Source organism: Vitis vinifera, chromosome 14 (assembly GCF_030704535.1).
Source record: "Vitis vinifera cultivar Pinot Noir 40024 chromosome 14, ASM3070453v1".
NCBI classification, from domain to species: Eukaryota; Viridiplantae; Streptophyta; class Magnoliopsida; order Vitales; family Vitaceae; genus Vitis; species Vitis vinifera.
The window spans coordinates 7,109,703-7,133,265 of NC_081818.1; the positions used below are offsets into that span (position 1 = coordinate 7,109,703).

The window sequence follows — 23,563 nt, forward strand, 5'->3', positions numbered from 1 at the left end:
ATGGATGTTTAAAAAAAAAAAAAATTATACAAGCACATGGAAAATATTAAAAATTGGTTAAAAATATTTCAAATTATTAAATAAACTTTTATTCTACAAAATAGGCCTTTATGTCTTCATTAGCCTAGTCGCTAATCCACATGTAGTGCCTAGTCATGAACTTGAGATGACAAAACTCTCTCCTCAGTCATTTGAAAAAATTCCCAATGCCAGAAAATACTTGCTCTTGCTAACTCTGAAGAAAGTTCCATTGAAGGGGTTTGTTTTAGAGGTGTTTCTCCCCAAATAACAATTCATTAAACTTAAAAAGAGATGGATTAGTTATCAGCTACAAGAACCAAAGATCAGTAGATCCCTACTCGGATACACAAAAGAACCGAAAGGCTCTTTTCCCCCATCTTATTCATGAGATGTTATGCATTAATCCTTTGGTTAAGGAGCATGAAAGCATGAAAAATATGCTTTGATACACTAAAACCAACAACATTAATGCTATTCTAAGAAACATAAATTATGTCTTCAGTTCAACTGGGACATATTAATGGAGAATCTAGTTTAAAATAGTCTCAGAATATGAATATGTCCGCAAATTATCCTACTGCACTCACAGATTTGAACTCTTGGTCTCCCTTGCGGGTGTATTTGCAAACCGCCACGAGCAACGAATCAAATTATCAGCTACTCTAGCTCCTGCCACCTCTTCTGGTGTCACTGCAGCAGAAATCTCTTCTAATTCTTCTTGTGTGAACTTTAATCTCAAGGAACCGATATTGTTATCAATATTTTTAATCTTGGTCGTTCCTACATGCATATTAAGTAAAGATCAATGTTATGCAGTGTAATTTTCAACTACAAATATTCAGCAATAACTACATACAATATAACAAAGCAAATTTCTAGTTGAAATTTAGCAATTTAAGAAGAATGGAACATGGGGTCTGGTTTGTTCTATCACATGTATTTCATCAAGGACCAATCCCAATCTGTAACTCCTAAATCAATTAGCAGCAAACACATATGATGATGGTAAATATTATGCCATGTAAGACTGGAAATTTTTTACGCACCGGGTATAGGCACCACATAATCCCCTTGATGAAAAAGCCAAGCAAGGGCAAGTTGTGCAGGAGTGCATCTGTGCTTTTCTGCCAACATCTCTATTTTAGCATAGAGGAGCTTGTTCTTTTCAAAATTCTCACCTTGAAACCTAGGATTTGATCTCTGATGATAAAACAAAAGGTTTCTCGTTAGATCACCGTGATTATTCATGTAAGAAGAAAAGGGGAAGGTATCAAAATCACTAGGCCAAACATATTCCATCCCATACCAGAAAACTGTTTGCAGGCAAATTTTCCCCTGCAGCCTTGCCACCAAAAAACCCGCGGCCGAGAGGACTGTATGGAACTATCCCAATTCCAAGTTCCCTATAAAAATATATCCCAAGTGTAACCGAGTCCTCCATTAAGGATTAAGGATTAAGGATCTAATGCAAGAACTATAGAATGTTTTATGATAGAAAATCAATCGTTAAGGATAGGAAATATGAAACCTGCAAAGTGGGAGAATTTCTTCTTCAATTTCTCGAGTCCAAAGAGACCACTCCATTTCTATGGCAGTAATGGGATGAACTGCATGAGCCCTCCTTATTGTGTCTGAGCTAGCTTCACATAGCCCGATGTACTTAATCTTTCCCTCTTCAACCAACTTCTTAAGCTCCCCCATCTACCTTAATTTCAAAAAATATTTTCTTAAAGAAGGTATTAGTAAAATAATTTGAACTTCAATCAGCAAAAGGATAACTCCATTATGGAAACAGATTTGAAGAAAATTAAAAAATAGATTAGAAGGACGAAAATTGTAACACTTAACAGTTTCCTCGATAGGTATTGAAGTGTCAATTCGGTGTTGATAGTAGAGATCAATGTATCCCACATCGAGATGTTTAAGAGTAGCCTCACAACAGGAGCGGACATACTCAGGGGTACCATTCACTACCATATGAGTAGGTTCAGCTCTAACAAGACCAAATTTGGTGGCTAACTGGATCTTTTCTCGAGGTAGCTCCTTCAATACCTGGAACATTTTATTTTGGCACTCAAAATAATTGACAAGAAAACCAAAACAAAGTTGAATTACTTGCTTAAGCATTATAATTTTCATTCCCTAACCATCAGATTCTCAAGCAGCATTCTGAACTTTTTTCCCTATTCCATTACATATTGGCTCTGTTCATTATAGAGAACTACATTCAAGAGACGATTCAAGAAACAATCAAGACACCATTGTGGTCGCAGACACAGATATTGATCATCAATGCCGATAATGAGTAACGTATGATATAATTATAAAAAATAAAAGAGAGTGATGCCCTACTCTAAATTTGGTGCCTATCTTTTCCTGTCCATCTCATATTACATAGATTGCTAACATAATAGACTGACATCAAAATCATAAACATTATCATACAAGCCAGTTCCAATGGCATCATCCGCCTTTATGAGGTTTTTCATCAGCACTCAATCAAAAGCAACCTAAGTTATATAACCAACAGAGCATCCAGTGGTAAAATACCAGACAGTTCACATTCATTTCAGGCCTCATCTAAAGGTAGATGAACCAATTTGAACAACATCCCTTTCTAGAACCCAGTAGAATAATCATAAATTAGATCCTATTTACAATTTCTGCAAATTGTTAAATCCTATACTCCTAATTCTTGCCTGACTTATGCAACCAAAGAGCCCAACACTAATGTTCATTACAACATAACCAAATCAGAAAATCCCTTTTAGGCTACCCATAAATTAAATTGAATTAGACAGTCCTTGATGAAACCGAGTGAAAATGCAATACCTTTCCAACCAAGAGCTCAGCATTGGGTCCATAAAAGTCTGATGTATCAAGAAATGTGATTCCTTTGCTGAATGCATACTTGATGATTGAAACAGCGAGTTCTTCAGAGACAGAGATGTCATAGACTCCAAACAATCCTGCACAACCAAATCCCAGCTTTGAGACCTGTAAGACAAAAGATACTAGAATGAGTCAGTACAATGTCTACAACAATTTGAGCCCTTTTGGACAAATCCTTCCTGCATTGAGTTTCTTCTCTATTTCCGGCTTAAGTGGGGGCTTGCAATTCAACAGAAGTTACTTGTATTCTACTCATTTATTATCAAATCAACCGGTTTCAGCAGGAACCATGTCTTCATTCACAACTTACTACCAACCAACCTGCAAAACCTGACTTGAAACAACTTTGTTCTCATAATAAGAGCATATTTTTGTGATTCCCGTCAGATTCTACAAATATCAGAATCTATAGAAGTTTTGTTTAAAGTTTCTCCGAATTCAGAATGCTCAACATCAGTACAGAAAAGAAATTAACCCATAGATAACCAGTTGAAAAATGGCCATAAATAAATCAAATATCTCAAGTACCATTGGACTTGTATACATGACAAATGCACAGACACACTTAAATTACAACCCTCACATCCTAATAGCTACTTATCTAAGATGAATCATGGAGAATGCATCAGAGCTTCTTTGAATCCTTTTTTGAGAAAGTATTTGGAAGACTTGGCTCCTTTTAGTGACTACTAGCTGATGCTGATCAAATGAATATACAATGGAGGAAATGAAATGGGTTGCACCTCAAGTCTGTGATTTCCCCAGTTTTAAGGATAAGGAACTTTCAGTATGAAGAATTCTAAAAATCAACAAACAAAACCTAGATGATGTAAATGAAATGAGCAGAGGTACTGAAGGAATCAAAATGGGGTGTACCTCTAGTCCCTGGTTTCCTAGTTTGACTCGTGGAACTTGAATCTGAACCATATGCTCCTCACCCATTTTTGTCTTCCTTAAACTTACCTCAGGATTCAGAAGGGACTTCTCTGTGTAGAGAGGCTAGTATAGCAACTAGATTATATAGAACATCAGTGGCATCTGCTCCTCTGTAGTGGAGTTTCACTGAAGAGGAGCATAGGCTACTTCAAATTAAAAATGAGCCACGAGTCTTGTTTTCTTCTATATTATATTCTCTCCACCGCCTTATATATGCACTGTATACACACTTCTATATATTATTTGACATTCAAAAAATAAAAAAATAAAAAAATTAATTAATTCTCACTGATATTTGGGCCGTTTCGACATTTGAGCCACGTGCCTAAAGCTTATGCATTCTATTAATAATTATATTTTTAAACCGTTGGATGCATCACTAAATTAGAGTAGCTGACACAATGATTTAAAAAAAAAATTAGATATTTGACAAAATTTTAAAAATACTTTAAAAAATTTGAAAAACCATTTGTAATATTGGAAAATCACTTATCACTTAAAGTGTTTCTTATAGAAAAACACTTGATAAATGATTCTTATAAAAATATTTTTTGAAAAAACACTTCAACTAGAAACATTTTGAGTAAAAATATTGTCAAACATATTTTAATTTTCCTTTTCTTATCTTTTTAGAGAAAATCTTATCTTAATAGCTTCTCATTAATCACATACTATTGGTCTATCATATTAGTCATCGAGCTATATGTGGGTGACATTCAATAATTCTTGTGTAAACTCTTTGTTTTTTAAATAATAGGATTGTGCTATACTTGTATGGTTTGAAACCGCATGAGTTTGACCATGTTTTTAATAGAAGTATTTTATTTGAAAATATTTTTAAGAGAATCACCTATTAATGTTTCTTTAGAAAATGTTATAAGCGATTTTTCATATATTTTAAAAGTGTTTCCTAAAATTTTCCAAACAATTAATCTTTTTTCAACATTACTTTTTAAATAAAAATTGTTTTCTAAAATCACTGTCAAATGATCAGGTGATTAGGTTTTGAGAACATATATACTTCTTTTTATCTCAATGATTAAACATACTATAAAAGTTTAAAATTACAAATAATAACTACTAATGCTTGAAATTTTGTTTTAGATTGATGTGTTTGCATTGATTTAATTACCTTTAATAAGTTTAATTTAGATATAAAAAAAACAAAATTGATAAAGAAATATATAAAGCTAAAAAATGATAGATATTCTTTCAATAATTATAAATGTAATAAAAACAATATTTTAAATTGAAATAAATTATGTCTATTATATTATAGTTTGTTTTCCTTTTATTACAAATTTTTGTCTTAATTTTTCATCTTAACATTTTTTGTTGCGTTATTTTGCCTTGTTGTTTTCCGTTCTGATTCACTGAAGTTCTGATTCACAATTTCAGTCATCTCCTCTGAAGTTGAATCAACAATGCTTTAGCCTGCATCTCTCTTAGTCTTTTCACTTTCATCTAGGATAGCAGCAAATTTAGGATCAAACCCATCACCCCTTGTTAACTTCCAAGTGTAGTATTGTATAGGAGATCTTTAGTCATTTTATACAATAATGAATTTTAGCTATACAAACACAATGTAGCAATGGGGAACCCTCCACCTTTGCCTAGTTCTATTATTTGTTCTCTAATAAAATAACGGTTATTTATGAATAAGAATACCTAACTAAATATTTTCCTTGTTATCATGGAAAGGACCTAAAGATTGCAGAAGCTAGCCCACAAACAGTGTGATCTCTTCATTCAAACATTAATCAACACAAAGTAGAAAGGAAAGAAAATTTATGCTCACATGGTTCTCAGACATTATTCCTAAGGTATGATCTAGGCCATTGACAATACTTTGTCAGTGTATGCTTAATGCTTGCTGTTTTGCAACTATATTTGAATGGATATTTTTATATGTCCCTCTTATTGATTTGACCCTTGTGGATCTAGGTGCCTACGAATGACATTTTTGAAGATATTGTTAGTGTTAGGTGCAAGATATGTTGTTTTTGTTAAAAATGTAAAATTCATCTTTGTATAATGCTTGAATAAAATGCTTATTTATATGCACAAGTTAAAAAATGGACTAATATTTTTCTTTAAGCTATCATGTATCATCCCATATATTTTCTCAGGATATGTAGTTAGATGTTATGAAACAATAAGGCAAGATACTTAAGTTCCACTTTTGATTGCGTGTTTGGCTTTCCGACCATTCCACCATACCCACTTGAAACTTCCACAAGAATTGAAGATGAGCAGAGACCCTAATAATGTAGTTTTAGTATTTGTTTTACAGAGACCTTTAGATGTAAAAAATTTTACTTACGTCATTCTACTAAACAAGGCGGTTGGTGAATTTTGGCTACAAAGTGAAGCCATATTAGGTGTATTGCTTACTTTGAGTGTACTTTGGGTTGAAGTTGTTGATAGCAAATATGCTAGATTACTGATAATTTCCTGACTTTTTCAAGGTAGAATGAGGCAAATTAAATTCACATTTCAAATTGAATTAATCTCTTACGAGGATTTGCACAACTAGTCACTAACTAATCAAATGTGAAATGGCATAAGAATACCACCTCTATAGATGAATAGATTGTGTGGATAATCCTATCAAATATATTTGTCTTTTCTGCTTCAAAGGATCTCCATTGAAGAAGTGCTTTGTACACAATACAAGCAAATTGCTTGTCTTCCATGAGACTTTATTAGTACATCATGGTTTTCTTGGTAATTAGGAAAGAAAAAAAAATGTACTTGACAATTTTTAGACATTTCAAACAAACAATATCTTATTGGACTAACTCAATTTGTTGTGTTGATATTATGTCTCTACATGCCATAAGGACTAATGAATATGCTTCATTGTATGGTTATGATCTATAAACTCTTTGATAATTGGTAGACCATGTTCAATTGTAATCTTTGCTGCTTCTTTCTCCTTGATAACTATTGTATAGGCTTCTTACAGTTATACTTGCATTTCATGTAGAGCATTTTGCAACTTGAAATTTTCTTGTCCTTTTGCTTCTTTAGCATCAATCTATATGAAAACTATTGTCTTTTCCTAACAAATTTTAGTGAGTCACATTCACCTAATTACAAACCCAACTTTAGGGTTTGTTTTTTATTTATTCTATTTTTTTTCCTTATTTTTATTTCAAATTTTTAAATAAATTTCAAAAGTTTGTCTTGATTGATATGGAATTCATAACAAATTGGTTTAAACTTTGCTATAAGTTTAGTGTGACTCATACTTCAATGAAACTTCTCCAAGTTCAAGTGGAATTTGGAACAACCTTTGGATTAGAGGCTCGTGGGTAGGGGTGAGCATAGGATAGGGTAGATGATCAAAATGTATTATAATTAATAGGAGATGTGTTTGCCTATCTTGGTTTGATTGCGGGTCATATGTTTTCAACCTAAATGAGGGTCTTAAAGATCAAAAAAATAAAAATAAAATAAAAATTTAACATTGACTAAATATACCATATATCAAAATTATATTAATTTATGTTGTAAAAATATGTACTAATGAATCATCAATAAGATATTTGGATAGGCCTAGGAATCTTGGCCTTACCCAATCAGCTTAACAAGGTCACAAAATGCAACCTTAACATCCCAATTGGACACACATGGACATGATGTGGATAAACATAAACACTCTTGTGCACATAAATTTTATCAAATAAAGAGATTATGTGTAAAATTATAAATTTGATAATTTGAGGGGACAATATTCATTATCCCCTAATTTCTTCTTACAAAGATAGAAACACCATTTTAAACAATTTAGTACTTAATTTAGATCAAAAGAGGTTTCATTATCAAACAATAAATCATGAATTCTTCCAATAAAAAGAAATCTTGAAGTCTCAATTTCTTTAAGAAATTTTCAAATCTTATTTTATTCTTTAAGAAATCTTTGAATTTTCTTGAAGTTTTCAAGAAATTTTAAGTCTTCAAGGAAAATTTTCAAGAGCTTTCCAAAGTTTCTTTGATTTTTATTTTATTTATTTTTTTTATGTGCTTTGAACTAAGAGGAACCCTCTATTTATAGAATTAATATTAAAGAAAAAAAACTACTTTGTATTTTGATCATATAATTTGTGTACAACAATGATTAGGAGTGATTGTAGGTATAATTTCTTATATTTATGGCTTGGAATAATTATAAGAATTCTTGTTGTAATTAGCAATTAATCATAAAACATATACCTAGAATAGTTTTTTCTCACTATGTATAAAACTTATGTGACTAATTCTTAACTATATACAATGAGAAATTCTTCCTATTTGTCTCTCTTTCTTACTATTTTTCACATGATATCAAAGAACTCGATATTGGTGACCCAAAATCAAAACACCTTGCTCCACAAACACAACATCATGAGTGAAATAAAGACCATAGAGACATCAATTGATGTTTTTGAATCCTTTGTTTTACACCATTCAAATCATTTAAGGATGATTCTAATCACTAAACCACTTTAAGGATATGACTATGGGCAATAAAGTCGTGCTATGCATATCTGTCTTAGTGCAAAAAACAAGATTAGATTTGTAAATGGATCCATTAAGGCTGTAGCATTTGCAAATCCAAAATTTCACATATGGCAATGATATAATGATATGGTCTTGTCATGGATTCTAAACATAATTCATCTTAAAATGAAAACAATAGAGACATCAATTGATGTTTCTAAAACCCCATGTTTTGTACCACTCAAATCATCCGATGATTGTTTTGATCTCTAAACCACTTCAATGATACAACCATTAGGTGATGGAACCATGCTATGCACATTAGTCTTAGCACAAAAAACAAGATTGGATTTGCAAATGGAACCACTAAGGCTCTGGCGTCCACAAATTCGAAATTCCATATATGGCAATGATACAATGATATGGTCTTGTCATGGATCCTAAATGCAATTCATCCTGACATGAAAACTATAAAGACATCAATTGATGTTTTAGAACCCCTTATTTTGGACCACTTACATCATTTGAGGATGGTTATAATCTCTAAACCACTTTAATGATACAATTATGAGCGATGGAGTTGTGCTATGCATATTAATCTTAGCACAAAAAACAAGATTGGATTTGCAAATGAATCCATTAAGGCTCTAGCATCTACAAATCTAAAATTCCATATATGGTAACGATACAATTATATGTTCTTGTCATAGATAATAAACACAATTCATCTTGCTATAGCAAGTACTATCATTTATGCTTCAATAATAGCCAAAGTTTGGGAAGATCTCGAAGAGAGGTTTTCATAAGGAGACGATTCTAAAATTTTTCAAATTTGACAAGAAATGACAATCATCGATAATGACAACAATCCGTCCTTATTTACTACACTAAAATGACTCTTTAGGATGAATTGACTTCATACCATGAGCCTCTATGCTACAATTGTAGAGGATTGAATGCCCTTGCTAAATGAGAAGAAAATGAAAGAGTTATATAACTTCTTATTGGACTGAATGAATCATATGCAACCATCCATGAATCAATCTTGATGATAAGACCTTTACTAGATACTCACAAGATTCATGCTCTTGTGCTCCAACAAGAACAATAGACTAACATAACTATCAAATGTGAAACAAATGTTGACCATTAAGCAATGTAATCCTCTCATGCATTCCAAATGAATCAACTTCCCATGCCATAAGAAAATGCAAAACTTTGAGAAGGTAGCTTAAGTGTAGCCATTGTGACTAAGATGACCACTTAATTGACCATCGTTTCTACTTTTAGGGATTCCTAGTAGACGAAAAATTGTATGGAAATAAAGTGAAGCTAATAGGGAAGAGGCTTCCTATTCATAACATTCAAACCAACACCATTAAACCACCTAGAGGACCAACTATGGAAATGACAACATTCACCACCGAGGAGTATGATCAACTCATAGCCTTCGTAAAGAAAATGGTAATGATTAGTTCTTTGCAAATGTTAAGTTGCATTCACACCCACTTATAATACTACTCAACATGATTTATTTTCAACATTATATTGGAGTACGAATGACAATGAGATAGATCATATATCCAAATACCCACAAACACATGGTAAATTAAACACTCATATTGGTTTTTTTTATTTACCTAACAATGGAAAAGCGAAGATTAAGTCCACATGATATATCAAACTATTTTCTGATTTGATTTTAGATAATACATTACATGTTCCAAAATTTTGAGTTGACTTTGAGAAAATAAAGGCTATGCTTAATTAAGAAAAACACCCAAAAGGGGGGGGGGGGGATGAATTGGGTTTTTAAAAATCTTTTCAAACTCAACAAGTTCAAACACAATATAAACAAAAATAAAGAGATAGAGTTAGAGAATTCAAACTCGGGTTTTATAGTGGTTCGACACTTCATTGCCTACGTCCACTCTCCTCAATCTCCTAACTAAGTGAGGGTTCCATTAACTTGAAGCTTCAACCAAGCTTCCAATCTTCTTACACTTGGATTCCGACTCCAATTGGCTCTTACACAATCTCTTCAAGATTCAAACCTCTTGAAGGCTTTAAAACTCAGCTTTTACAAGAATGAATCCCTCAACCTAGCTTAAGGATAGCTCAAAATACAAGACAAAGCTAGGATGACACACAAGAGTGCACTAAAGGATATGCAGGTGATGATTTAATGCACTAAGAAAGAAATGAGAGTTTTTTGGTCAAGAACATGTAGGTAGACAATTGATTACAGGTGTTCTCTTATCAATAAATGAAGTGGAGCTCTCAATTTATAGGTTTCTAAGCTTGGGAGTCAAAAACAGCAAAAGGTAACTTTGATCGATCGAGCTAGGGGTCGACCGGTTTACTAGCCGTTAGAGCATTTAATGCTTGATAGGTTACTGTTGCCTCGACCAGACCTCGACCGGGAAAGGATGAACCTCAACTAGGAGAGAGAATATTTTGGGCATCCTTTGACCGGACCTCGACTGGACAAGGGCAACCGATCGACCGATTCCTCAACCGGTCGACCGGTTCCTCAATCGGTTGAGCCGATTGGCCATAGCCTCGACCGGTTGAGCCTTTTGGCCCCGAAAACCTATCTTTTTCAATTCCTTTATTTTCTAACACTTAGGCGAGGTCTTTAGGTTAATTATTATGTCAATTTTAAAACATTTTGCCTAAGGTATATTTGATAAAACTCGGGTTGTAATGAAATTGAAAGTTTAAGGGATAAACCGAGTTTTCAAAAATGCATGAAATGGTATGAAAATCCTAAGTGCACCCATGCATTCATCTTACATTCGTTTCCTATGATTACAAGTCTTCCAAAAGTCTCGATTTTGTATCCATTTGGTCATTTGGTGAATTTTTTAGTTTATATCTGAGATTCTTAACCATTAAACCAATTAGTCACTTAATCATGGTTTGTTATCATCAAAACCCGATTAGGAGAACCCTTGGGCTAACAATCTCCCTTTTTTTTATGATGACAAACCTTGGTTATCTAGGAGAAAAAAATCTCCCCCTTAAACCAATCATGGATCAATCAATCAATTTTCAATAGGAAACAATGTAAAGCATGAAAATTTGAATAGGAAACAATGGATCATGAAAATAGCATATCATATATATATGGTAACATCACATGTACACGAAAACATAACATATATGCTAATCCAGATAGATATGACAATGATATGCATGAGGGTCTCCTAGATCCTAGATATTTCTCCCCATTTGGCAACATAAAAAAGAAATTGAGGGGAAACTCTAGATAAACTCAAGGCTGAGGGGTGGAGGTAGAAACACGGAGTGGAGGTAAGCCATCATCTCCTCATGTTGACTCTCCTAGCGACTCTCAATGCGCTCAATAATCTGCTGCTAATCCATACGCTCGTCTATACGCTCAAATCTCTGTTGGAAGCGCTCAAAATGAGAAGTGAAACCAGTCTGATACTTATCTGTGCGATCCTCCATAGAGTAGAATCGAGTATCATTAACTATGGCAAGCTCCTCCATACGAGTGCCAAGTAAGCTAATCTGAGCAGATAAATCCATCCAATGTGCATGATCAAGAGCGTGAGGTGCCTGAGATGGTATCTCTGTGTGAGGAATCTTGGTGAATGATGGCTGAGAGGATGGTCCGGCTGTGTAAGAAGACTCATTCATCATAGGCTCTGAAAAAATGGCCTTAAAATGAATACCCTCTAACTGAAGTGGAGGATGAATGTCAAGCTCGGGCCCTCTTTGCTTAAAGTCCCTCTGAGGGTCTAACCCACCCTCCATCTCTTTGATCTCGGCCTCCTCCTCTAATCCAGGATGCATCTATCCCTGTCCCCGAGCCTATGATGGAGGTCGCTTAACTCTCCTAATCCAGGAGCCATTGGGGGCCTTCTCAAACTTCATCCGCCCCAGGGACTGCTCATCATAAGTGTCATAAACGGTAGGGGCCTCAAAGTCTGTCTATTTGCTCAAATCAACCCTGCCATCCTTGAATACTCGAGTAAGGAAGCGGCCATAGGGGAGTACTTGGGTCGTGCTCCCACAGTAGGATATCATATGCATCATCATCAGATACCCTACATGAATCTGTCTTCCCATCAGAATGGAGTCCACTATGAAAGCCTCAAGGTAGGAGACTTCGTCTCGATGTCCACCTCGTGGCAATAGGATGGAGCAGATCATGTGATGAAGGACTCGGTTGGTCACGATCAGGCTGTGTGCCAATGGTTTGCCCATCCTCTAGGCGTCTATAAGGCCGTACAATCTCTGAATAGCCTCTCTAGGTTCGAAACCCGGCACAGTGGGCCAAACCTTGGACTCATACACTTGGAGTCCAATTGAAGGGATGTTGAAAATGCGACAAATGCTCTTCGGGCTCAATCTGATCTCAACACCTCTAACAGTAGACATGATCGGTCTTCCAAGTCCATAGGTCACCCATGAATAAAAAGCATGCACTAGAGTCAGGAAAATCGGCTCAAAAATCGTCACAACTGGTAGTCATCCCATCCGACTAAAGAGTCTCTCAAACCCGAAGTACTGAAGTTGAGATAAATTGATACTTATCCCTGGAACGACTTTCCTTTGGGCGAATTTTTTGCTTGTATCTTTGATATTCTTCGACAGAACTGAAGAGGGTTGTGTCATACCTTGCCTTTCGGAAAGCCTGCGTCTGTTCAAGCTGAGATGGCTCAGTAGGGAGATTGCCCTAACCCCTAGAGGCAACCATCTCTCTCCTAGGCACCATTAGAAAAGCGGAAAATGAAGAAATGAAGTTGGAAGAGAGAACAAACCCAAACAAGGGATAATGAAATCTAACCAGAAGCTCTAAGCGCACGGAAATGGAACTGAACTTGGTTGAGGCATGCGGTCAGAGAGGAATCACTCCCAAAATAGAAACCCTAGCCTAAAAAATGTCCCAAAATCAACTCCAAAGCTTGCAAACGGTCCAAGATCTTGCCCAAACTGGTCTTTGGAAGTAGGAATGTGAAGAGTCTTCAAGGAATGGAAAAGAACAGTGGAGAAAATGAAGCACGGGAGCCTCTTTAAATCCCCAGCCCCGACGAACCGATCGACCGCTTGGTCAACGGTCAACGCTCCAAATTTTTTTTATGCTTTTTCATGTCTCATGATCCTCCCTTGCTCTTTTTAGTTGAAATCCCCAATTTTTTATGTCCAATGCCAAAGGAATTTTGATTTTTGGTCAAAATTTGACCTTTTTCCTAAGAGTATTTCTATATGATGCATATGATATGAAATCCATGCAATCATAAGGTATATTCAACAAGAATTCATCAAGCAATCATTTGATCATAAAGAAATCACCCCTAGTTGTCTTCTAATATCAACAAATTGCTCTTCACTTAGAGGTTTTGTAAAAATATCGGCAAGTTGATCTTTTGTGCTTACAAATTCAAGTGTAGTGTCACATTTTTGTGCATGGTCTCTAAGAAAATGGTGTCTAATCTATATATGCTTAGTACTAGAGTGTTGCACGAGATTTTTTGAAATGTTTATGGCACTCGTGTTATCACATTTAATAGGAACATGCTCAAAAAACAAATTGAAATCACTAAGTGTTTGTTTCATCCAAAGGATTTGTGCACAACACAAACCGGCTGCTATGTATTCGGCTTCCGCCGTTGACAAGGCTACCGAATTTTGCTTCTTACTATGCCATGAAACAAGTGAGTGTCCTAGGAAATGACAAGTTCCACTAGTGTTTTTCCTTTCAACTTTACAACTGGCAAAGTTAACGTCCAAGAATCCAATTAATTCAAAGTTATCACCCTTAGGATACCATAGGCTTATATCCATTCTCCCTTTCAAATATCTAAGAATTCATTTTACGGCACTTAAGTGAGGTTCTTTAGGACAAGATTGAAATCTAGCACACAAGCATACACTATACATGATGTCGGGTCTACTAGCGGTCAAATATAGCAAATAACCTATCATGCCTCTATACATAGTTGAGTTGATGGACTTACCTTTCTCATCCTTGTCAAGCTTGATAGATGAGCTCATTGGAGTCTTCATTGTTTTGGCTTCTTCCGTGTTGAACCTTTTGAGAAGATCTCTTATATACTTTGCTTGATTGATGAAGGTTCATTCCTTTAGTTGCTTGATTTGAAATCCAAGAAAGAAGTTAAGTTCTCCCATCATGCTCATTTCGAACTCACTATGCATGCATTTAGAAAATTCTTCACAAAAAGAGACATTAGTAGCTCCAAAAATAATATCATCAACGTATATTTGCACTAAGAGCATGTCATTTTCTTTGGTTTTTATGAAAAAAATTGTGTCAATTTTTCCCATTTTAAAACCCTTTTTCAAAAGAAATTTACTCAATTTTTCATACCATGCTCTAGGTGCTTGTTTCAAACTATAAAGTGCCTTTTTAAGTTTAAAAACATGATTAGGAAAGTTAAAACTTTGAAAACCGGGTGGTTGTTCAACATATAGTTCTTCATTTATAAAGTCATTTAAGAAAGCACTTTTCACATCCATTTGATATAAAACAAAGTCTTTAAAACATGCAAAGACAAGTAGCATCCTAATGGCTACCAATCTTGCTTTATTCTTTACAATTATGCCATTTTCATCCATTTTATTTCTAAAGACCCATCTAGTTCCAATAACACTTTGATTTTGAGGTCTTGGCACTAATTCCCATATTTCACTTCTTTCAAATTGGTTTAACTCTTCTTGCATAGCAATCATCCAATTTTCATCAACTAGAGCATCATTTATATTTTTAGGTTCAATTTGAGAGATAAAAGCAAGATTATTGCAAATATTTCTAAGAGATGATCTAGTTCTTACCCCACTAAATGGATTGCCTATAATTTGATATTGTGGGTGTTTGATGACAAACTTCCAATCTTTAGGAAGGTTTTGGCTTGATTCACCTTGCACTTGTTGAGAAGGAGGTAGTGTCAAAGGCGATTCTTCTTTCTTTGGATCCTTTACAATTTCTTCTTGTGGCCTTCTATCTTCAGTTTGTAATTTTCCCATGAAGGTCTCCAAGCCTAAATCATAAAAATTCTCTCTTTCTTGGAGAGAATTGTTAGACTCATAAAAAATAACATGGATGGACTCCTCTACAACCATGGTTCTTTTGTTAAAAAACCTAGATGATGTAAATGAAATGAGCAGAGGTACTGAAGGAATCAAAATGGGGTGTACCTCTAGTCCCTGGTTTCCTAGTTTGACTCGTGGAACTTGAATCTGAACCATATGCTCCTCACCCATTTTTGTCTTCCTTAACCTTACCTCAGGATTCAGAAGGGACTTCTCTATGTAGAGAGGCTAGTACAGCAACTAGATTATATAGAACATCAGTGGCATCTGCTCCTCTGTAGTGGAGTTTCGCTGAAGAGGAGCATAGGCTACTTCAAATTAAAAATGACCCACGAGTCTTGTTTTCTTCTATATTATATTCTTTCCACCGCCTTATATATGCACTGTATACACAATTCTATATATTATTTGACATTCAAAAAATAAAAAAATAAAAAAATTAATTAATTCTCACCGATATTTGGGTCGTTTCGACATTTGAGCCACGTGCCTAAAGCTTATGCATTCTATTAATAATTATTACAATTATATATTTTAAGCCGTCGGATGCATCACAGAATTAGAGTAGCTCGCGTATAGAAAACATTTTTAGTTTAAAAAATATTTTTTAAAAAAAAATTAGGTATGTCACAAAATTTAAAAAATACTTTCAAAAATCTAAAAAATCATTTATAATATTGAAAAATCACTTAAAGTGTTTCTTATAGAAAAATACTTGATAAGTGATTCTTATAAAAATATTTCTTGAGAAAACACTTCAACTAAAAATACTTTATCTTATCTTAATAGCTTCTCATTAATCACATTCTCTTGGTCTATCATATTAGTCATCAAGCAATATGTGGGTGAGATTCAATAATTCTTGTGTAAACTCTTTGTTTTTTAAATAATAGAATTGTACTATACTTGTATGGTTTGAAACCGCATGAGTTTGACCGTGTTTTTAATAGAAGTATTTTCTCTGAAAATATTTTTAAGAGAATCACTTATTAATGTTTCTTTAGAAAATGTTATAAGTGATTTTTTTTTTTAATATTATAAGTGATTTTTCATATTTTTAAAAGTGTTTCTTAAAATTTGTCAAACAATTAATTTTTTTCTCAACATTACTTTTTATGTAAAAATTGTTTTCTAGAATCACAGTCAAATGATTAGGTAATTAGGTTTTGAGAACATATATAGTTCTTTTATCTCAATGATTAAATATAATATAAAAGTTTAAAATTATAAATAATTACTACTAATGCTGAAATTTTGTTTTAAAGTGATGTACTTGCATCGGTTTAATTACCTTTAATAAGTTTAATTCAGATATAAAAAACTAGAATTGGTAAAGAAATATATAAAGCTAAAAAAGGATAGATATTCTTTCAATAATTATAAATATAATAAAAATAATATTTTAAATTGAAATAAATTATGTCTATTATATTATTGTTTCTTTTCCTTTTATTACAAATTTTTGTCTTAATTTTTCATCTCAATATTTTTTGATGTGTTATTTTGCATTGTCGTTTTCCGTTCTGATTCACAATTTCAGTCATCTCCTCTGAAGTTGAATCAATAATGCTTTAGTTTGCATCTCTTTTAGTTTTTTCACTTTCATCTAAGGATAACAACAAGTTTAGGATCAAACCCAACACCCCTCATTTACTTCCAAGTGTGGAATTGTATAGGAGATCTTTATTCATTTTATACAATAATGAATTTTAGCTATACAAACATAGCTATACAACACCCCTCGTTCTGATTCACAATTTTAGTCATCTCCTCTGAAGTTGAATCAATAATGCTTTAGTTTGCATCTCTTTTAGTTTTTTCACTTTCATCTAAGGATAACAACAAGTTCAGGATCAAACCCAACACCCCTCGTTTACTTCCAAGTGTGGAATTGTATAGGAGATCTTTAGTCATTTTATACAATAACGAATTTTAGCTATATAAACACAGTGTAGTAATGGGAAACCCTCCACCCTGGCCTAGTTCTATTCTTTGTTCTTTGTTCTTTGTTCTCTAATAAAATAATGGTTATTTATGAATGAGAATACCTAACTAAATATTTTCCTTGTTATCATGGAAGGGACCTAAAGATTGCAGAAGCTAGCCCACAAACATTGTGATCTCTTCATTCAAACATTAATCAATACAAAGAAGAGAGGAAAGAAAATTTATGCTCACATGGTTCTCAAACATTATTCCTAAGGTATGATATAGGTCATTGACAATACTTTGTCATTGTATGTTTAATGCTTGCTATTTTGCAACTATATTTGAATGGATATTTTTAGATGACCCTCTTATTGACCTGACCCTTGTGGATCTAGGTGCCTACTAATGACATTTTGAAGGTATTGTTAGTGTTAGGTGCAAGATATGTTGTTTTTGTTAAAAAAGTAAAATTGATCTTTGTATAATGCTTGAATAAAATGCTTATTTATATGCATAAGTTAAAAAATGGACTAATACTTTTCTTTAAGCTATCATGTGTCATCCCATATATTTTCTTAGGATATGTAGTTAAATGTTCTAAAACAATAAGGCAGGATACTTAGGTTCCACTTTTGATTGTGTGTTTGGCTTTCCGACCATTCCACTATACCCACTTGAAACTTCCATAGGAATTGAAGATAAGCAAAGACCCTAAAATGTAGTTTTAGTATTTGTTTTACATGGACCTTTAGATGTAAAAATTTTTACTTATGTCATTCTACTAAACAAGGCGGTGGGTGAATTTTGGCTACAAAGTGAAGCCATATTAGGTGTATTGCTTACTTTGAGTGTACTTTGTACAAGGAATAGAAGGGTTGAAGTTGTTGATAGCAAATATGCTAGATTACTGATAATTTCCTGACTTTTTCAAGGTAGAATGAGGCAAATTTAATTCACATTTAAAATTGAATTAATCTCTTGTGAGGATTTGCACAACTAGTCACTAACTAATCAAATGTGAAATGGCATAAGAATACCACCTCTATAGATGAATAAATTGTGTGGATAATCCTATCAAATATATTTATCTTATCTGCTTCAAAGGATCTCCATCGAAGAAGTGCTTTGTACACAATACAGACAAATTGCTTGTCTTCCATGAAACACTTTATTAGTACATCATGGTTTTCTTAGTAATTAGGAAGAAAAAAAAAGTGTACTTGACAATTTTTAGACATTTCAAACAAACAATATCTTATTGGACTAACTCAATTTGTTATGTTGATATTATGTCTCTACATGCCATAAGGACTAATGAACATGCTTCATTGTATGGTTATGATATATAAACTCTTTGATAATTGGTAGAACTTGTTCAGTTGCAATCTTTGCTGCTTCTTTCTCCTTGATGATTGTTGTACAAGCTTCTTATAGTTATACTTGCATTTCATGTAGAGCATTTTGCAACTTAGAAATTTCTTATCTTTTTACTTCTTTAACATCAATCTATATGAAAACTATTGTATTTTCCTAACAAATTTTAGTGAGCCACATTTACCTAATTACAAACCTAACTTTAGGGTTTGTTTTTTATTTATTCTATTTTTTTTCCTTCTTTTTATTTCAAATTTTTAAGTAAATTTCAAGAGTTTGTCTTGATTGATATGGAATTCATAACAAACTGGTTTAAACTTTGCTGTAAGTTTAGTGTGATTCATACTTCAATGAAACTTCTCCAAGTTTAGGTGGAATTTGGAATGACCTTTGGGTTAGAGGCTTGTGGGCAGGGGTGAGCATAAGATAGGATAGATGATCAAAATGTATTATAATTAATAGGAGATGTGCTTGCCTATCTTGGTTTAATCACAGGTCATATATTTTCAACCTAAATGAGGGTCTAAAAGAGCTAAAAAAGAAAAAAAATTTAACACTGACTAAATATAACATATATCAAAATTATATTAATTCATGCTATAAAAATATGTACTAATGAATCATCAATTAGATATTTGGATAGGCCTAGGAATTTTAGCCTTACCCAATCAGCTTAACAAGGTCACAAAATGCAACTTTGGCATTCCAATTGGACACCCATGTGGACATGATGTGGATAAACTTAAACACTCTTGTGCACATAAATTTTATCAAATAAAGAGATTATGTGTAAAATTATAAATTTGATAATTTGAGGGGACAATATTCAATATCCCCTAATTCTTCTTATAAAGATAGAAACACCCTTTTAAACAATTTAGTACTTAATTTAGATCAAAAGAGGTTTCATTAAAAAACAATAAATCATGAATTCTTCCAATAAAAAGAAATCTTGAAGTCTCGATTTCTTTAAGAAATTTTCAAATCTTCTTTTATTCTTTAAGAAATCTTTGAATTTTCTTGAAGTTTTCAAGAAATTTTAAGTCTTCAAGGAAAATTGTCAAAAGCTCTCCAAAGTTTCTTTGATTTTTTTTTTTTTTATGTGCTTTGAACTAAAAGAAACCCTCTATTTATAGAATTAACATTAAAGGAAAAAAAAATACTTTGTATTTTGATCGTGTAATTCGTGTATAACAATGATTAGGAGTGATTGTAGGTATAATTTCTTGTATTTATGGCTTGGAGTAATTATAAGAATTCTTGTTGTAATTAACAATTAATCATAAAACATGTACCTAAAATAGTTTTTTTCTCACTATGTATAAAACTTATGTGACTGATTCTTAACTATATACAATGAGAAATTCTTCATATTTGTCTCTCTTTCTAACTATTTTTCACATGATATCAAAGAACTTGATATTGGTGACCCAAAATCAAAACACCTTGCTCCACAAACACAACATCATGAGTTAAATAAAGACCATAAAAACATCAATTGATGTCTCTGAATCCCTTGTTTTGCACCATTCAAATCATTTAGGGATCGTTCTAATCACTAAACCACTTTAAGGATACGACTATGGGCAATAAAGTCGTGCTATGCATATCAATCTTAGTGCAAAAAACAAGATTGGATTTGTAAATGGATCCATCAAGGCTTTAGCATTTGCAAATCCAAAATTCCACATATGACAACGATATAATGATATGGTCATGTCATGGATCCTAAACGTAATTCATCTTGAAACCAAAACAATAGAGACATCAATTGATGTTTCTAAAACCCCATGTTTTGTACCACTTAAATCATCCGGGGATGGTTTTGATTTCTAAACCACTTCAAGGATACAACTATTAGGTGATGGAACTATGTTATGCACATTAGTCTTAGCACAAAAAACAAAATTGGATTTGCAAATGGATCCATTAAGGCTCTAGCATCCACAAATTCGAAATTCCATATATGGCAATGATACAATGATATGGTCTTGTCGTAGATCCTAAATGCAATTCATCCTGAAAATGAAAACTATAAAGACATCAATTGATGTTTTAGAACCCTTTATTTTGGACCACTTAGATCATTCGAGGATGGTTATAATCTCTAAGCCACTTTAATGATACAACTATGGGTGATGGAGTTGTGCTATGCATATCAATCTTAGCACAAAAAACAAGATTGGATTTGCAAATGAATCCATTAAGGCTCTAGCATCTACAAATCCAAAATTCCATATATGGTAATGATACAATGATATGTTCTTGTCATAGATAATAAACGCAATTCATCTTGCTATAGTAGGACTATCATCTATGCTTCAACAATAGCCAAAGTTTGGGAAGATCTCAAAGAGAGGTTTTCATAAGGAGACAATTCTAAAAATTTTCAAATTTGACAAGACTTTTCAATCATCGATCATAACAACAATCCGTCCTTATTTACTATACTAAGATGAAAACTCTTTAGGATGAATTGGTTTCATACCATGAGCCTTAATGCTGTAATTGTAGAGGATTGAAAGTCCTTGCTAAATGAGAAGAAAATGAAAGAGTTATATAACTTCTTATTGGACTGAATGAGTCATATGCAACCATCCACGAATCAATCTTGATGATAAGACCTTTACTAGATACTTGCAAGATCCATGCTCATGTGCTCCAACAAGAACAATAGACTGATGTAGCTATCAAAAGTGAAACAAATGTTGACCACCATGCAATGTAACCCTCTCATGCATTCCAAATGAATTGACTTCCCATGGCACAAGAAAATGAGACTTCGAGAAGGTAACTTAAGTGTAGCCATTGTGACTAAGATGACCACTTAATTGACCATCATTTCTACTTGTAGGGATTCCTAGTAGACGATAAATTGTATGAAAATAAAGTGAAGCTAATAAAGGAGAGGCTTCCTATTCACAACATTCAAACCAACACCATTAAACCACCTAGAGGACCAACTATAGAAAGGACAACATTCACCATCGAGTAGTATGATCAACTCATGGCCTTACTTCATAAAGAAAATGGTAATGATTAGTTATTTTCAAATGTTAAGTTGCACTCACACCCACTTGCAATACTACTCAACATGATCTATTTTCAACATTATATTGGACTATGGATGACAATGAGATAGATCATATATCCAAATCCCCACCAACACATGGTAATTAAACCCTCATATTGGCTTTTTTTTATTTACCTAACAGTGGAAAAATAGAGATTTAAGTCTACATGATCTATCAAACTATTTTTTGATTTGATTCTAGATAAGATATTACATGTTCCAAAATTTTGAGTTGACTTGTTATCAATTAGCAAACTTATTGATGCATTGAGATATAATTTAATATTTTATCCCAATTTTTATGTGGTGTAGGACATGGTTACAAAGAAGACAATTGGCCTAGATAAACAATATAATGGGTTGTACTATCTCAAAACTAGCTAGAATCCACATTTTGTACACAATGTCAATTACACCTCTAAGGCATCCTTCATCCGCTCCTCTTCAAAAATTATCAAAGAACATTCCAAAAATGTTTTTGGATTCTCAACATGTTTGTGATATTTGTCCCTTAGTCAAACGAACGTATTTATTTTTTTCTTATTGTTCTATTTCATCAGTTGAACTTTTTGATTTAATTCATCATGATATTTGGGGACTTCACAGAGTTAATTCTCATATTGGAGCAAGATACTTCTTTACCATTGTAGATGGTTCTTCTAATTTTACATGGATTCATCTTATGAGTTCTAAATTTGAGACACAATCTTTGTTGAAATATTTTTTTCTTGGGTTAAAACTCAATCTACTATGAGATTAAATTCATTATGACAATACAAATGAACTCACATCCATGCGTTACATTTTTTAATGATCATGACATTTTTTCTGCATTCTTGTACCAGCACACCTCAACAAAATGGGGCAGTGAAGTGAAAACACCATCATCTCTTGAATGTGGTCATGCACTTTGATTTTAACTTCAAGCAAAAACACTCCATTAATGTTGAAGTCCACCCATTCTTCTTAAATCAACAACTATAGTGGCCTTTTCCCTTTAAATAAATGGTAAGATAATATTTATATGCAAGGATAAAATTATATGACTTATTGGATTGAAAATTAAGTATATATTAACTTAATCATACACTCATAGAGTAGATAATAAAACTAACCTATTCCCTTAGCTTTTGATTGTGCACTATTTTTTCCCTTTTATTCTTGTTAATTTTATGTCTTTTGACCTTATGCACTTCCACTTGCTTTTTCTCCCTCAAAATGTTAATATTAAAATCATCTTAATCAATCCTTGATATATTTCCATTTGCTTGATTTTTATCATCTTTTTTAACAAGCCACTTATTATCTAAGGGCACACAATCAATAAGTAATGATTTTCATCATCCTTAAGTGTCTTCAACATGAAAAGTCGATCTTTCAATCACTTGTTATACATAATGTACACCAATGAGTTAAGCTTGTTTGTGTTCAAGCAATTTATTTTCCTTGTATGCACCTATTCAAGGTTAAACAATTGAAATGAATAAGTCTATTGTTCTAAGATAATTAAAAGTTTGTTAGCATTTTAGTATCATTACAATTAAATGGAAGTCTAGAAGCTCATTATAATTAAAGCCTACTATATGTGATACTCAAATATATAACCTAAGCCAACTTAAACTCAAGCCCAAAACTTAAAAGAAAACCTAATTTGTGAAAATGTTGTGAAAAAATGAGGCTTGAGTCATGGTTCGATATCGTTTTTCTTTAGTTTAAATAAAAATTTGAAAATAAATTTAGTGATGAAGTTATAAGAGAAAATTATGCTAG

General features: G+C 33.0%; 1 protein-coding gene across 2 annotated transcripts; it reads right to left on the reverse strand.

Moving 5' to 3' along the window:
* Window positions 1-296: 296 nt before the first annotated feature.
* On the reverse strand, window positions 297-15,594 carry LOC100245125 (probable aldo-keto reductase 1). Of its 2 annotated transcripts, none has more exons than XM_059742915.1 (7): window positions 14,325-15,594; window positions 2,854-2,990; window positions 1,870-2,073; window positions 1,550-1,722; window positions 1,328-1,424; window positions 1,068-1,221; window positions 297-801 (listed from the first exon to the last, which is right to left on the reverse strand). In XM_059742915.1, exons 1-7 carry the CDS (start codon window positions 14,371-14,373, stop codon window positions 605-607), a joined length of 1,011 nt encoding a protein of 336 aa, XP_059598898.1. In that variant the 5' UTR covers window positions 14,374-15,594; the 3' UTR covers window positions 297-604. The 2 variants fall into 2 exon arrangements, with proteins under 2 accessions (XP_059598898.1, XP_010659883.1); XM_010661581.3 differs by having other exon boundaries at window positions 2,854-3,018; window positions 14,325-14,616.
* Between the last annotated feature and the right edge of the window lie 7,969 nt (window positions 15,595-23,563).

What these genes read in the sequence shown, in the direction of transcription:
- LOC100245125 (XM_059742915.1), bottom strand. Translation starts at nt 14,373, where the DNA reads ATGAAGACTCCAATGAGCTCATCTATCAAGCTTGACAAGGATGAGAAA. An exon ending in GCTTGACAAGGATGAGAAAG is followed by an intron (nt 2,991 to 14,324) that starts GTAAGTCCATCA and finishes TTGGTTGTGCAG; the next exon opens with GATTGTTTGGAGTCTATGAC. An exon ending in GAAATTCTCCCACTTTGCAG is followed by an intron (nt 1,425 to 1,549) that starts GTTTCATATTTC and finishes ATATTTTTATAG; the next exon opens with GGAACTTGGAATTGGGATAG.